At 46.8% G+C, this 15,090-nt stretch overlaps 1 protein-coding gene across 1 annotated transcript in view; it reads right to left on the reverse strand.

The window, feature by feature from the left end:
• LOC134394156 (dedicator of cytokinesis protein 7-like) overlaps positions 1-15,090 on the reverse strand; it is a 169,718-nt gene that overhangs the window by 63,736 nt on the left and 90,892 nt on the right. The window contains exons 23-26 of the mRNA XM_063119359.1: positions 10,974-11,078; positions 2,912-3,001; positions 944-1,039; positions 46-186 (exon numbers count right to left, since the gene is read on the reverse strand). Of these exons, the coding sequence (XP_062975429.1) occupies positions 46-186; positions 944-1,039; positions 2,912-3,001; positions 10,974-11,078 (432 nt within the window). The remainder of the gene's footprint in view (positions 1-45; positions 187-943; positions 1,040-2,911; positions 3,002-10,973; positions 11,079-15,090) is intronic.

Genomic DNA, 15,090 nt, shown 5'->3' on the forward strand with positions numbered 1-15,090 from the left:
AGACTGGATGGATAGGCAGGCCAATAGGAGAAGCTTTGCACAAACCTTCTGGCAACGGCTAGCAATTTCAGCACTGATGGTGCACACCAGGGCTGTGATGTCATCAACAAAGCGACCAGGGAAGCGTAGTTTGCGAGGAGCCTCTAGCTTGTCACACAGGAATAGATGGTGCGCCATGCTCTTCACCTGCAAGGCAACCGAGCAAGGGTCAACAGGGAGTCAACGGCCCCGTTCAGACAACATGCTAAACCATGCTGCTTAACCACAAAATGGTCAATGGAATACATTAAGGTTAATGCATTCCGTTAACCATTTTGTGGTTAAGGAGCATGGTTTAGCGTGTTGTCTGAATGGTGCCATTATCAATCAGCAAGAGCAGCCCAATTCATCCAGACTGGGGGCTTCTTTTCTAGACCTGATCCAACCTGTACGGCTATCCAGGTTAGAAATGTGCATTAACTGAGAAATCAGTTTTGCCACTTAAGCTGCTGTCCTGACTGAAGAGGGGTTAAAACTCCCAGAATTCAGCCAACATACTAGGTCAGGTGGACAAGAAATTCTCTTTAAAGCACAAATCATCACACAAAAGGTGGAACCAGTCAAGACTTCAAGTTCCTCCTTTCAGCTACCTTGCTCTGCTCCCCAATATAAAATGGTGAATGTACCTAAATGATGCCCTTTCCACATGGTGCCCTGCACAACAGTGCATCTGTTCTTCTCCTGACTTAGTGCTTTATCTCCGGGGGTGGGTGCAGGGGAGGGACCTTGAGGGACAACTCCATCCTCTCTATCTGTGACAACATTGCTCAGAACAGAAGACTGGAAATTCTACAGTGGGGGAGCATGTAACAGGGACAACACATAAGCAAGCAACCAGAACATGGATGCTCCTGACTATAAGAACTGATGCTTTGTTTAGGGAAGTCAGCAGCGAGGAACGTACCATGAGTTGAAAGAAGAACCAGGCTTGGTGCAAGGCGGCCTCCCGCACGGAGCTGGTGCTCACCACCCACTGCAAGGCCAGTTCTTCATGAAGCAGCTGTAAGCCCAGAGAGCAACGGAGAGTTACAAGGGGGAGAAAGTCTGGCATCTCCTAGGGAGGTTGTGGGCTCTCCCACACCAGAGGCCTTCAAGAGGCAGCTGGACAACCCTCTGTCAGGGATGCTTTAGGGTGGATTCCTGCATTGAGCAGGGGGTTGGACTCGGTGGCCTTGTAGGCCCCTTCCAACTCTGCTATTCTATGATTCTAGGGAAACATTCAGGCCAGCCATTGTAAAATCGGCTCTCTAGTCTCAGCCTGGGGTTTCTGGAGCTACCAGCAGCTTTAAACCAGGAAGGAAGGAGAAGAAGCAAGGAACAGCCCTCATCTATACTCCTGAACCCCTCAACTCTGAATCAGTTTACAGCACCCTGATGCCCTGGCTGAAAATAAATCACTAATCTGGCTTTTTCCAGAAAATGAACACAACCCAGTTTGCAGCATCAAAGATCCCTAACGAGGTTTTTGTGGAGTCATTCATTCCCTATCAATTTGCATGGATGGATGCTCTTCTGTGTAACTGACGCCATCCAGCTCATCCCCCTTAAACTGATTCCTACATCTGCATCAATGGCTAGGTAGCCAGATGCTCTTGAGCAAAGCTTGCAATGAACACAGCCATTTAAGAGAATGGTCATAATTCACTGCAAGCTTCCTGCCTGCAGAGGCTTTGGGATGGATGCACAAACAGGAACACACACACACGCACATTATTACACCGAACAGGGTTTATCTGCATACAATTTTGTTTTTGAATTTTCAAAACACTATTATCTAGATACTATTGTATATATTTTTTTTAGAAAATTACAACACCCTTTGAGCAAATTTCAAGATCCCCAAATAAAAAAGTTTGCACGAATTGCAATTCGAACAAATGGCGAAGCCTTCAAAAATGTGCAAAATGTTTCTGGAATTGAGGAGGAAAATCCACTGAGGGGCCACCGCCAGTTACCCCAACCAAAATGCTGTGGAATCCTGTGGGGCTTAAATGGAACGGAAAATTCCCCGCACTGCACGTACAAACCCATCGTGCTTTGAGAACCAGACAGCCCAGACCTGCTTCCTCTTCTGCTATAGTTTCTTGATTGGGCTAGAGGTCCCCCTCCTCCCTGCCCCAAATCTATATGGTGCTGAATATGTAATCAGCGGGACACAGACAGGAAAGCGCTGAGCCCGCAGCACACCTGCTAAATAAAGCAGCCGAGAAGTCCAAGCCGTCCTCCCTCACCCTGAGCTCCAGCTAAGAGCAACTCCCACCTCAGATTGGCTAAAGCAAGCAGCAATGAACAGCCAATCCCATGTGCCCATTCCTGGGGGGTGTTGGGGACTTATCCAATAGTGGCTTGGGAGGAAGGCTCAGGCGCATTGTGTATTATGAATGGAAAAATTAGAGCAGCAGCTTAGCAAGGAAGAGGGAAGCAGCAGCGCTGAAAGCAATGGCCACTGAAGGGGCAAGTGTGAAAAGTGCAATCAGAAGAATGACAGCAAGTGGAAGGACCTTAAGAGGGCGATGGGCTGTTTAACATGACTACAGTGACTTGGTCCCCACAAGTAGCACAGTCTGGAATTCTTTCAAGGCAGAAGCGAAGCATGGTGATAACCAGCACCAGCCAAAGGGTTCAGCATGAGCTGTGCTATATGGTAGAGTCACCCACACTTGCATGATACATTTATAGCACACAACATTGTTGTCAATTCACAACACCCAGCACTACTTGCTTCTCAACCACAGTTTCCAGCCCAAATCCTTACAAGCCTGGATCCTCTGCAAGCCTACTTGGAAGTAAGTTCCACTAGATTCAATGCAACTTACTCCCAACTGTGCCTTGTAGGGCAATGTTTCTGGGGTGCTTCCCACTCCTTCTCTACCTTTTTGGTTGTTGGTCTCATCGGGGTGGCCGGAGGAAAAGTGGAGCCCTCAAGATAGGAGGAGATGCGATTAGGTGCTCGCTCTGCAGCCTGTGAGAAGAGGAGCAGCAAGAGAGAAAAGAAGAGGACATGGTGGTGGTGAAGAGACATTACTCAGAATGGAAGAAGTGGTGATGGGATGATTGAGGGAAAACAGCCGGGTTTCCTTTTCTGAAAGGAGCTCAGAATTTGAAAGTGAATGCCAGGAAGCTAGAAGGGATTTCTGATGTTACCAACCCTAAGGCTCCTCAAAGAGCTTTACTCACCAATGCTGGACTCATCTGATTCCCTGCAGGCTCCATGCCCAATCTCTCCCAGAACCCCCCAAAACAATTGACCTACCCTGGAAGCCTCCCTTGTCCACCCACAATACATTTATTTATTTATTCATCTGATTTATCACCTTTCTACCAAGCAAAATGGCACTCATAAATAAAATGTGATTAAGGCAATAATAAAACAAATACAGTAAAAGACAATTAAAAACACAACCGAATCAAATCTGCATCCAACCCAATAGACCTGCTTACATTCCCTGGGGGTGGGGGATCGGAGAGGCTCACCTCCAGACCATCCACTACAAAAGCCAACATAGTTTCACACAGACTGCAGGGCTACCAGTCCAGAAAAGAAACTGGGCAAAGGAATCATAAGGGTAGCAATCATCACTTATTTGGACTCGTCCAGAACAGCCCCAAATCAATCCATTCAGGCATTTGAGATTGGGAGAAAGACAGAGGGCTGCAAGGGAAGGGGGTTGCTCCAGTTATATAAGCCACCTGGGGGTGGGTGTCCTTCACTCACTCCCCTCCCTTTTACAGGATGCAGACAAGCTGGAGGGTGTTCAGGGGAGGGCAACCAGGATGATCAGGGGTCTGGAAACAAAGCCCTATGAAGAGAGACTGAAAGAACTGGGCATGTTTAGCCTGGAGAAGAGGAGATTGAGGGGAGACATGACAGCACTCTTCAAATACTTAAAAGGTTGTCACACAGAGGAGGGCCAGGATCTCTTTTCGATCCTCCCAGAGTGCAGGACATGGAATAACGGGCTCAAGTTAAAGGAAGCCAGATTCCGGCTGGACATCAGGAAAAACTTCCTGACTGTTAGAGCAGTACGACAATGGAATCAGTTCCCTAGGGAGGTTGTGGGCTCTCCCACACTAGAGGCCTTCAAGAGGCAGCTGGACAACCATCTGTCCATGATGCTTTAGGGTGGATTCCTGCATTGAGCAGGGGGTTGGACTCGATGGCCTTGTAGGCCCCTTCCAACTCTACTATTCTACGATGCAATGATTCTACTGTTTATGTATAGTTCACTTCAATTTAAATAGCATGGTCTCAAGGGAACAGGTCAAACCAGGCTGTCTATACTTCCCAATCAGCACTAGAAACTTGCTACTACACACAAACTTGGTTCAGAAGCTCTGCTAAAGTATGGTTTAGCCTTGGGCTCATGCAGTCCCTTCCTCCCCTTTCCTCCTACAGTGGAGCCACAAGGAAGAGAGCAGAACTATGTCCAACTTGCGGCCCTCCAAACAGCTCCCATCAGCCCTAGGACAGCACAGCCAACGGACCATTTGTAGGCCAAAACACCTGGAGTGCCACAAGGTGCTCCAAATTGTGGTTAAACTTACCTACAGTTTACTGGGGGAAAAGAGAACTTCATAAGCCATGGTACTGAAACAAGCTAAGTTGACTCACCACAGTTTGTCCAGGTTGGAAATAATGTTAAACTGTAGCTAAGTTAAAAACCAGGGTGAAATCTTCCAGTCTCCTCATGGCCACACTGGGGGAAGAGTAGAGCTGACAAGAGCTGAGGGTTGTTTACATCCAAACAAGGCCAAAGTGTGCAACATGGAAGACTGCGTTCATACTTGATACTGTCTTGCTAAACAGCTCTAAGCTGCGCAGGGAGAAGAAGGGAACTTGCTTAGTGGAGTGACATGCTAGGCAGATAAGGAAATAGCTGTGGTTGGCTAGCCAGCCAAACTGTTGCCCAGAGGGATCAATTATGCTCCCTGTGTGGAAAATCTTGACTTCTTCCTTCAAACATAAATAAATAGTGTGTGTTTGGTATGTGTGAAAGCAAGCAAGAATTGGAAGGCTAGCAAACTGAAAGTCATGCATGGCAAACGAGTTTCACCCGCTGAACACCACAAATGCTGGTTGCATGTTTCCAGGACATCTCCCCAACCATAATGAAAAAAACCTGTACTTTGTTTGAAATGAAAGCAGAGACTTTTACAGACCCAATTTTTGTGTCAGATACCTAGGTCTACGCATGCAGAATTGCACAACACCAGCAGCTCTGGTCACATCAAAATGAGAGGCCTGGTGGTGCAGCTTAAAGGAACGAAGGCTGCTGGGTTTACCAAAGATGAGCAAACCCAGCCAGGTCTTAAGCCTTTTGCCTTGAGTCATAAAGGCTTTGAAAGAGAAGAAAGTCTATTTCATAGAATCATAGAATAGCAGAGTTGGAAGGGACCTACAAGGCCATCGAGTCCAACCCCCTGCTCAATGCAGGAATCCACCCTACAACACAAAAGCTGAAATCTTTCTTTTCCCCTTTAACAAAGATGTTATGACCTTCCTGGGGCAACTCTAACACTCCCTGATGTAGTGGCATGCCATAACTTCAGAAGATCAGCTATCAGTCTTAGCTAGGGTGACCATATGGAAAGGAGGACCGGGCCCCTGTATCTTTAACAGTTGTATAGAAAAGAGAATTTCAGCAGGTGTCATTTGTATACATGCAGTACCTGGTGAAATTCCCTCTCCATCACAACAGTTAAAGCTGCCCTCTTTTGTATCTGGTCACTGTAGTTTTACACCGTAGTTTGTATCTGGTCACTGCAGCTTTAACTGTTGTGAAGAAGAGGAAATCTCACCAGGTGCTGCATGCATACAGGTGACACCTGCTGAAACTCCCTTTTCTATGCAACTGTTAAACATGCAGAAGTCCAGTCCTCCTTTCCATATGGTCACCCTAGTCTTAGCCCTCAGTGCTACATAAGGGTGATAGATAATACAGGGTTATTATAAGGATTACTGCAAAAATATATGTGAAATGCTTTACACATCTCAAACATACGGATGCTAAGTTTTATCATTAGGCTTAATCAGATCTGGGAAACAAAAGAAGACCCACAACCGGCACACTTCAGATGTGCAGATCCACACCACTGGAGCTCCATGTCCAAAGACAGCTATGCAAATCAATGAAAGCACATGACTAGGCACCATACGAGAGAGAGAGAAGCACGTTGAGGAAGAGTAATGTATATATCGGAGGGGAGTAGCAGCAAAGGCCCTCCTGCTCTTCCCCAAGCCTCTGCTCCCGCCTGCTTCTCTAGTGCTGGACTGCTGACCAGCAGAGAAAAAGATGTCCAAAGGCACAGGGGTCACACACATTCTTCAACTTAATTTGACTCAGGCTTGCTTAAAAGCTGGGCGACTAACAGACAAGTGTAGTACCTGCAATCTACGCAGCTGCCTTTAGATGGCACAGCTGCCGAGTGAAAAGACAACCGCCCACTCTGAAAGAGCGAAGAGAACGCTCCACGCAAGGAAAATGTGAGACACACCCGCCCCAGGCAGCTGTTCGCCTGCTCACATGTAGAGCAGAAGGGGGGAAGGGGACCTCGGTGCACACGTAAGCCCTGCTGCCAAGGTTCCCATCTGCCCAGCTAGTTAGACCTTTGCCTGCAGAGCATGAAGGTCTGAAAAGGGGTCTGTAAGTGTGTTCAGCTGAACGTGCAGAGCGCCCTTCAAACCTGTACAGGGACCATACAGAGAATGCTACATACAGTAAATAACGGTAATGCTGCTTTTCCTCACATACCTTGAAGGACTGGAGGACGTCCTAAATCACAAGATTTAGGACTTCTTCCAAAGGCATCTTGTCACTCACTGACTATCAAGGTTAGGAGGGAAGGCTGGAGTGGAACCCAGCTTCCCTAAACACTGGGAGAGTCGCCAAACCAGCATGCTTTCCCACTGAGCCTTCGCGCAGGAAGGGCTGGCAACGGGCGCGTCTTTTGCTGCCTTTGTGGGAGGCAGTTCAAGCATCTCCACCAAGCAGCAGGCAAGCCACCGGGGACGGAGGAGAAAGCTTGACTTGGCAAACAAGGCCAGGCAGAACTTGCAAACAAGGCCGGACCCCTGCTGTTGGGCATGGATGGTGCAGAGGGTAGAGAAAGAAGCTGTGTGAACTGATCCACAACAGCCCAGTCGGCTTTTCTTATGCCTGAAAGCTCCATCACACCGGGGGCTAACACACTCCCTACCTTCGCTTCTCTGCCCGTGTTTTCATTCCTCGGTTACTTCCTCTTTTCAAAAGAGGAAGTACACAAGGAGCATGAGGCCGGTTCAGTCCGCTGCTCTAATGGTGCTGCTTCTCTTGCACACAGCAGGAGAGAGCAGTGATTCCAATTTTTTAAAAAAAATCAGACTTAATGAAGGGGGTTTTTTTGTCACGCAAGCATAGCCAGAAGGGTCAGAAGGCGTGCGGGAGACAGACGACGTCATAGGAGGTTACCTGAGAAAACTCTGTGAGTGCCCAGTAACGAGCGTGCAATAAACCGCTCGTCGGGTGGAGCTTACAGTAGGGATTTGAATTCGAGTCCCCCTAGTCCAAATTCAACAATCGCTGCACTACACCACACTGGTCTGATTGCCACTCAACCTCCTTTTCTTCTGGTGCTTGGGCACTGCGGCACCCTTATTTATTTATTTATTTATTTATTTATTACATTTCTATACCGCCCAATAGCCAGAGCTCTCTGGGTGGTTCACAAAAATTAAAAACATTCAAAGTATAAAATAACAGTATAAAACCATAATATAAAATACAATATAAAAGCTCAACCAGATAAAAACAGCAGCAATGCAAAATTACAAATTTAAAACACCAAGTTAAAATTTATTTATAGACTGTTAAAATGCTGGGAGAATAAAAAGGTCTTCACCTGGTGTCTAAAAGTATATAATGTAGGTGCCAAGCGAACCTCCTTAGGGAGCTCATTCCACAGCCGGGGTGCCACAGCAGAGAAGGCCCTCCTCCTGGTAGCCACCTGCCTCACTTCCTTTGGCAGGGGCTCACAGAGAAGGATCCCTGAGGATGACCTTAGGGTCCGGGCAGGTACATACGGGAGGAGGCGTTCCTTCAGATAGCCTGGCCCCAAGCCGTTTAGGGCTTTAAATGTTAATACCAGCACTTTGAATCAGCCCGGACCTAGACTGGCAGCCAATGAAGCTGGAAAAAGACTGGCGTGATGTGGTCTCGTCGGCCAGTCCCTGTTAGTAGCCATGCTGCCCTGTTTTGTACCAGTTGAAGTTTCCGGACCGTTTTCAAAGGCAGCCCCACGTATAACGCATTGCAGTAAACCAGACGAGAAGCTATGAGAGCATGGATAACTGTAGCTAGGCTATCTCTGTCCAGATAAGGGCGCAGTTGGTATATCAGCCTAAGCTGATAAAAGGTGCTCTTTGCCACTGAGTTCACCTGTGCCTCCAGTGGCAGATCTGGATCCAAGAGCACCCCCAAACTACGGACCCAATCCTTTAGGGAGAGTGCAACCCCGTCCAGGACAGGGCAAACATCATCTCGCCGGACAGATGAACCACCTGCTAACAGTACCTTGCTTCACCAGCTTAATCACTGCTTTGACCAAAAATAAGACCTGCAAACCAATCCAGACCCCCCACTGCTAACTATGAGCCTCTTGCTGCCCCATGCAGCACCGCCAAAGGCACTGGTCACTCAAAGGCACTGGAACGCACAGAATCCTGCCAACGACGCTCTCTTATGTAATGAAAATCCAAGGCTGAAGAGACAGCAGGTGGCTCCTGTCACGACATCCTGCAACCTGGTCAAACTGACATTTCAGCTTTCTGATGTGCTGCAAGCTGTCCTGCCGTGTCCCAGGCTGCAGCCCCTCAGATACACATAGCTATCTGGCAGGGAAGGGTGAGGAGGTACATCCCTGCCACTGCCCATCTTCCCAACGTCCCTCGTTGTCTTCCTCCTTGAGCATCAGCTGCCCATTGCTCAATTCCACTGCTGTTGCCAATCAAAGCTATCACCAGCAAGACAGCATAAAATCTGGCAAAATGGGTTTTTGAGTTGTCCCTCCCTGGCCACCCTGGCCAACGCAAGACACTCTGCTGGAAGCCAAAAGGGGCCCTGACAGAAGTCCAGCTGCTCAACTAGCTTACTCAGTGTAGATTTTAGGAAAACTGGGATCTTTTACTTGCTCATTCCTTTCCTTTCTTCCTTTCCTGGCCAGTGAGATCACATTACGCCAGTCCTTTTACAACTTCATTGGCTGCCAGTCCAGGTCTGGGCCCGATTCAAAGTGCTGGTACTAACATACAAAGCCCTAAATGGCTTGGGGCCAGGTTATTTGAAGGAACGCCTCCTCCCATATGTACCTGCCCGGACCTTAAGATCATCCACAGGGGTCCTTCTCCGTGAGCCCCTGCCAAAGGAAGTGAGGCAGGTGGCTTCTAGGAGCAGGGCCTTCTCCGCTGTGGTACCCTGGCTGTGGAATGAGCTCCCCAGAGAGGTCCGCCTGGCGCCTACACTATATTCTTTTCGTCGCCAGCTGAAGACCTTTTTATTTTCACAGTATTTTTACACCTACATTTAAACTTTGCTGTTTTAATCCTATATCAATTTCTGCTGTGTGGTTTTATCCTGGTTGTGCTTTTTATATTGTATTTTGTATTTGGGTTTTTAGATTGTTGGATGTTTCATTATGTTCTTAATGGTTTTAATTTTTGTGAACCGCCCAGACAGCTTCAGCTATTGGGCGGTATAAAAATGTAATAAATAAATAAATAAATAAATAAATAAATAAATAAATTTCCCCTACCCTGTTTTATTTTATTTTAATAAACGTGCTAAATTGGATTACTGGGATGGATGGATTTACCTATTTGCACCTTAAAGGTTTACTTGGCAGCATTGCCAAGAGTATTTGGGCTACGTTTACCAAGAGAGGCACTGAGGAAAGGAAGGGAAGACGGGCTAGATAGGAGCCAGAAGACTCAGTCAGCTGACTTGCTCCTGAGTAAATGCCTAGAGGGTGGAGGAATCCCACCCACCTCTCCCAGGGGTACCCTAAGGGAGGATGGTGGCAAAAAACAGAATAAGCGCAAAGGATAGCTTGGCACAGTGATCTACCCTGGAGAGCTGGGGCTGGCCATAGAATCTTGCCAACTGCGGCCTATCTTGGTAGGAAACTCCAAAGCTAAAGAGACTTGCAGGTGGTTCCAGAGGAGCCAAGAGTGCAGGATCTTCCTGACGGTTTAAACGGCCAGCCATTCAAAGGTCGTTGAGAAGCAGTGAAATCAATTCATGTTAATTAAGGTAAGATTAAACACAGCATATTTAGTTTCTTCTTTGTAAATCATTCTGAGGACTGTTTTGCTGAGAAGTGACACATAAATGTATAAAACAACAAGGAAATTTCATTAGAGTTAGGAAGGTTATGTGGGCCTGACCCCCCTAGCCATCATTAGAAGGGATCCGGCTTACAGCACTGGTCCTGCCCTAGGCTCAAGCCACCTACCGCACTGCCTTCAGCAAACACAAGTGTAAATTGCATGAGGAAAGCAAATAAGACCTTGCACAGACTTTTGCAAACAAACCCTTTCTCTGACAGTGCCAGAGCAGAACACTTCCAACATCGAAACTGTGTTTTACACCTCAGACACAACGGCCTCCTTCGTGCCCTCTCATGTAACTGGGGCACATTCAAGCCTAATGCATGTAAGTTCTTTACAAATGGCAAAGGAGAAGAGGACAAAGTTGTGAATAAGCTGAGTTGACCCAGGACCAAGTAACAACACTCATATTTCATTGAAACGTCCTTGAGGCCTCCCACTTCCAGCCATCCAGGAAACATTATATTTCCACCTTATTGTGGTTGCAACTGCAGCTGCAGCCTGAGAAGCAATTAGGGAGGGGGAGGGGAGGGGAGGGAAGCCACATGTGCAATAGGGAGGAGAGGAAAGGCACCTGCTTCAGGTCCGAGCTGGAGTTTGGATGATTCCTACGAAGCACAGACTTTGGGCCTCCAGGAGCATAAGCTGAGTTGACCCAGGAGTGAGAGCGGTCGATCCCCTAGGCAGTATGCAAAAGAAGAGTATGAAAGCAAAAACCATCACAACAGAGAGACAAAGATCAGAGCACAAGGACCAAGTTGGATCAGAAAGAGCCACAACCATTGACATTGGCGGGGTGGTGGTGGTGGTACACAAACTTTAGTGATCAGCGTGGCCACAGAACAGAGAAGAAGGCCCCACAGTGCCAGGCAGGGCTTAATTTGAGCCAGGGGCTGTGTTTCCTAGCAAGTCACTGAAAGGAAGGCACACCCAGCATCATAGAGCTTTTAGCCCAGGTTTCTCACCACCACCATCACCAAGTGCATTGTCTTGGGTCCCAGAACGGAGCACCAGCTTGGAAGGAGGACAGGCAAGCACAGCAAGTGACCAACAAGGGGAAGGGCAGTGGAGAATATGGCACGGACCACCCATAAGGAGAGGCCTTACCTCATCTGTCTGGACAGGATCACTGCGAGGATGAATGACCACTACGTCCTGAAATGTATTACAAAAGTACTTCTGAGAAGTACTCTGCATTTAGCTGAGATGCTCTAAGCGCTCGGAGGGCTTCTATGCCCATGAGAGCTTTGCCATCTGGCAAGTTCAATCTGCAAATTACTTTGGACTCTTAAATCTTTGCTGGTAGAGTTGGTCTGCCTTAGTCTAGTTGCAACAGAATCCAGGCGTGATGCAGAATCCAGGCCTGATGCAGCCATTTCAGAAAAGCAACCATGTTGCAGTTGCTTGGATTGTTTTAGTTTTCTTTCCTTGAATACGAGCAGAAAACTGGAAGTTATGACAGGAGCCATATAATGTTTATAGAGTTGCCTGTCATAGCTGCTTACAGTCTATGAGGCAGTCCCTATCAAACTCAATGCCCAGGGAGGACAAAGTTCCGCCTGTCACCCCCGGGGATGCTTTTAATATTCCCTTTGGAAACGCCATAGAGTGTGAGGCGTACAGGCACATCCAGATGGAGCACACACATCCTCTCAACCCATTTCAATTGGGCTTTGGTATGGGGCCAAGGTGGCCTTCATCACCCTGGCACTGTTCTGCATCTGCAAAACGATGGAGAATTCTCCCTGCTGATTTTTTTTTTTTTTTACTTCTCAGAGGCTTTTGAGGGAGTGGACCATGCAATGCTGACAGCACAGCTAGAACATCTCGCTAGAGTGCTGGGTTTTGCTCCAGTGGTCCTGCTTTGGTAAAGCACCTTCAACTGCTAATAACGGTGATATTACCTTGTCAGTAACGCCAGTCCTTTTACAACTTCATTGGCTGCCAGTCCAGGTCCGGGCCCGATTCAAAGTGCTGGTAGTGACATTCAAAGCCCTAAATGGTTTGGGGCCAGGTTCTCTGAAGGAACGCCTTCTCCCATATGTACCTGCCCGGACCTTAAGATCATCTACAGGGGCCCTTCTCTGTAAGGCCCTGCCAAAGGAAGTGAGGCAGGTGGCTACTAGGAGGAGGGCCTTCTCTGCTGAGGCACCCCGGCTGTGGAATGAGCTCCCCAGAGAGGTCCGCCTGGCACCTACACTGTACTCCTTTCGTCACCAGCTGAAGACCTTTTTATTCTCTCAGTATTTTAACACTTAATTTTAACTTAAATTTAAATTTTACTGTTCTAACTCTGTATTTTAATCTTATATTTATTTTTGCTGAGTGGTTTTATCCTGGTTGTGCTTTTTATATTGTATTTTGTATTTGTGCTTTTAACCTGTTGGTTGTTTTATGATGGTTTTAGTTTTTGTGAACCGCCCAGAGAGCTTCGGCTATTGGGCGGTATAAAAATGTAATAAATAAATAAATAAATTGTCGTCGTCATCCCCCCCTGCCCCGGGGTTTGCTGTGTGGAGTCCCCCAGTCCTCAGTTTATCACCTATGCTATTTTAGTAGCCCTGTAAAGAAACTGGGAGTGATCACTGGGAGCTTTGGAGTTGGATATTAATATGTTGAAGACACCCACCTCTATATTCTGTTAAGTTTAAGCACACCTTTGTACGGGGCCCATATACCTTAGAGACCACCTTTCCCACATCAGCCCAATCTACAGGTTAGGCCCTATCGATATGGGAACATCTGTCGTAAGAATCAGGCCCATTACTGCAACTGTTCTGAGGAATGCCTTATGTTACAAACAGTTCTTCTTTGATGGCATTTTGGAGCATATGAAACACCTAACTTTTCTGCACAACTGGGACTTTCTACTGTTGCTGTTCCAAACTTGTCAGTTCTGTTGGAATGGCCTATTTAATTTAGATGGATTAATTATTGTTCTAAGCCAGCTTGAAACTTGGGGAGGCATGGTAAGTTTTAAATAACCCGTGAATTTGGGACACAGCCTCTCCTTTTGCCATCTCATCTATTGTTGAAATTTAGATTGTAAAGAAGATCCAACCACTGGAAATTAGGCTATTACCAAGGAAGAAAAACTTGAAGTTGCACATCTCATGTGAATTACACTTAAAGGAAAGGAAAGGAACCTCTTGTGCAAGCACTTGAGTCACTGCTGACTCCTAGAGGGACGCCTGCTTTCGCTGACGTTTTCTTGGCAGACTTTGTAGCGGGGCGGTTTGCCATTGCCTTCCCCAGTCGCAGTTAACTTTCCCCCAGCTAGCTGGGTACTCATTTTACCGACCTCGGAAGGATGGAAGGCTGAGTCGACCTGAGCTGGCTGCCTGAGAACCAGCTTCCGCTGGGATCAAACTCAGGCCGTGGGGAGAGTTTCGGCTGCAGTAACTGCCGCTTACCACATATTTCTCTGAATCTATATAGAACGTCCAGATCACGCAGTATCATGAGATGTTTGATGGAGTCAAATCAGAAGCAGTGTTAGAGCATAACTTCTGAACAGTAGGAGGAGCCAGACTTTCCTGCAGGATTTACAGCCCTCAGAACACACATGACGATATGTAGGCCTTTAATCTCGTGTGTGTGTGTACTGTAGGTATGTGTGTATGTATATAACACCATATTACCAGAAATGTAAAGGATTTACAAACTAGATGTGATGTAGCACTAGTGGGAGCTTTTCTCCCACTGTGACTAGCAGGCACCCAGGGTGGGGGAAGAGATTCCAATCTGGACCACGGTAGGGGCAAAGTGTTAAAACCCTTTTTCTCTCACAGCCCTGACCCAGCTCTTGCCCCTTGCACTGATGATTTATTTTGGAAAAATCTGGCACACCAGGGCTAGCCCCACAACAAACCTCATGACTAATATGACCTTAAAAGGAGTTAAAGGCAACCAGTCAATCCACCAACTTTTCAAAATAGAAAAGGCATTTCTTCTAAACATTTCAAAACAAAGAAGGATGCAGGGGGTAGAGGCCAGGGCTGTTACAAGCTTATAGTGTGGCCAGGGATATTATACTTGGGCACCAATTGTAAGCTCTTTGCTGCAGGGACCCATCCTTTTTTGCGTTATTCAAAAATGATATATGATGCATTTTAGTCCTTTCATGTTCCTTGACTGCTACTCAAGGTTTATTCCTAAAGTTAAGCAGATAACCAAGTGCCACACGTACCAGGAGTTTTGGAATACATCAGGGCCTTTTCTGTGGTTGTCTTGACAGATTATCTCCTTGAGGTGATGTAAGCAATGCACCTTGCTGCTATTCCATTTACATAGGCAGAGGCCTATATAAAGTGATTGTAGTGATTTCTTGGATTTATTGTAGTAATGTCATTGGTTTTATTCAGGTCACTGATTTTATTAATATTGCTACCTGACACTAATGGAAAAGCAGTTGGATATTTAATGGTTGTATTTTTATGACATTCTTAGCTGCCTTAAACATTTGGAAAGATGGGGTAGAAATAAATCATAAATCATAGGCTCTCCTCACAGGAAGGTCATTCCATGGAAGTCAACTATCATATCAGAATGCCCCCTTAGCAGTTGCTCACCTGAAAAAATGGGTGTAGGTAGATTCAAATCCAGTAGATTCAAATCCAGTAGAGGGGAATGCGTTGTATTTGAAAAATTGTGCCCCAATTAAGAAACCTTTCCTTGGTCAGCCTAAACTT

This window comes from Elgaria multicarinata, chromosome 3, assembly GCF_023053635.1.
Source record: "Elgaria multicarinata webbii isolate HBS135686 ecotype San Diego chromosome 3, rElgMul1.1.pri, whole genome shotgun sequence".
NCBI classification, from domain to species: Eukaryota; Metazoa; Chordata; class Lepidosauria; order Squamata; family Anguidae; genus Elgaria; species Elgaria multicarinata.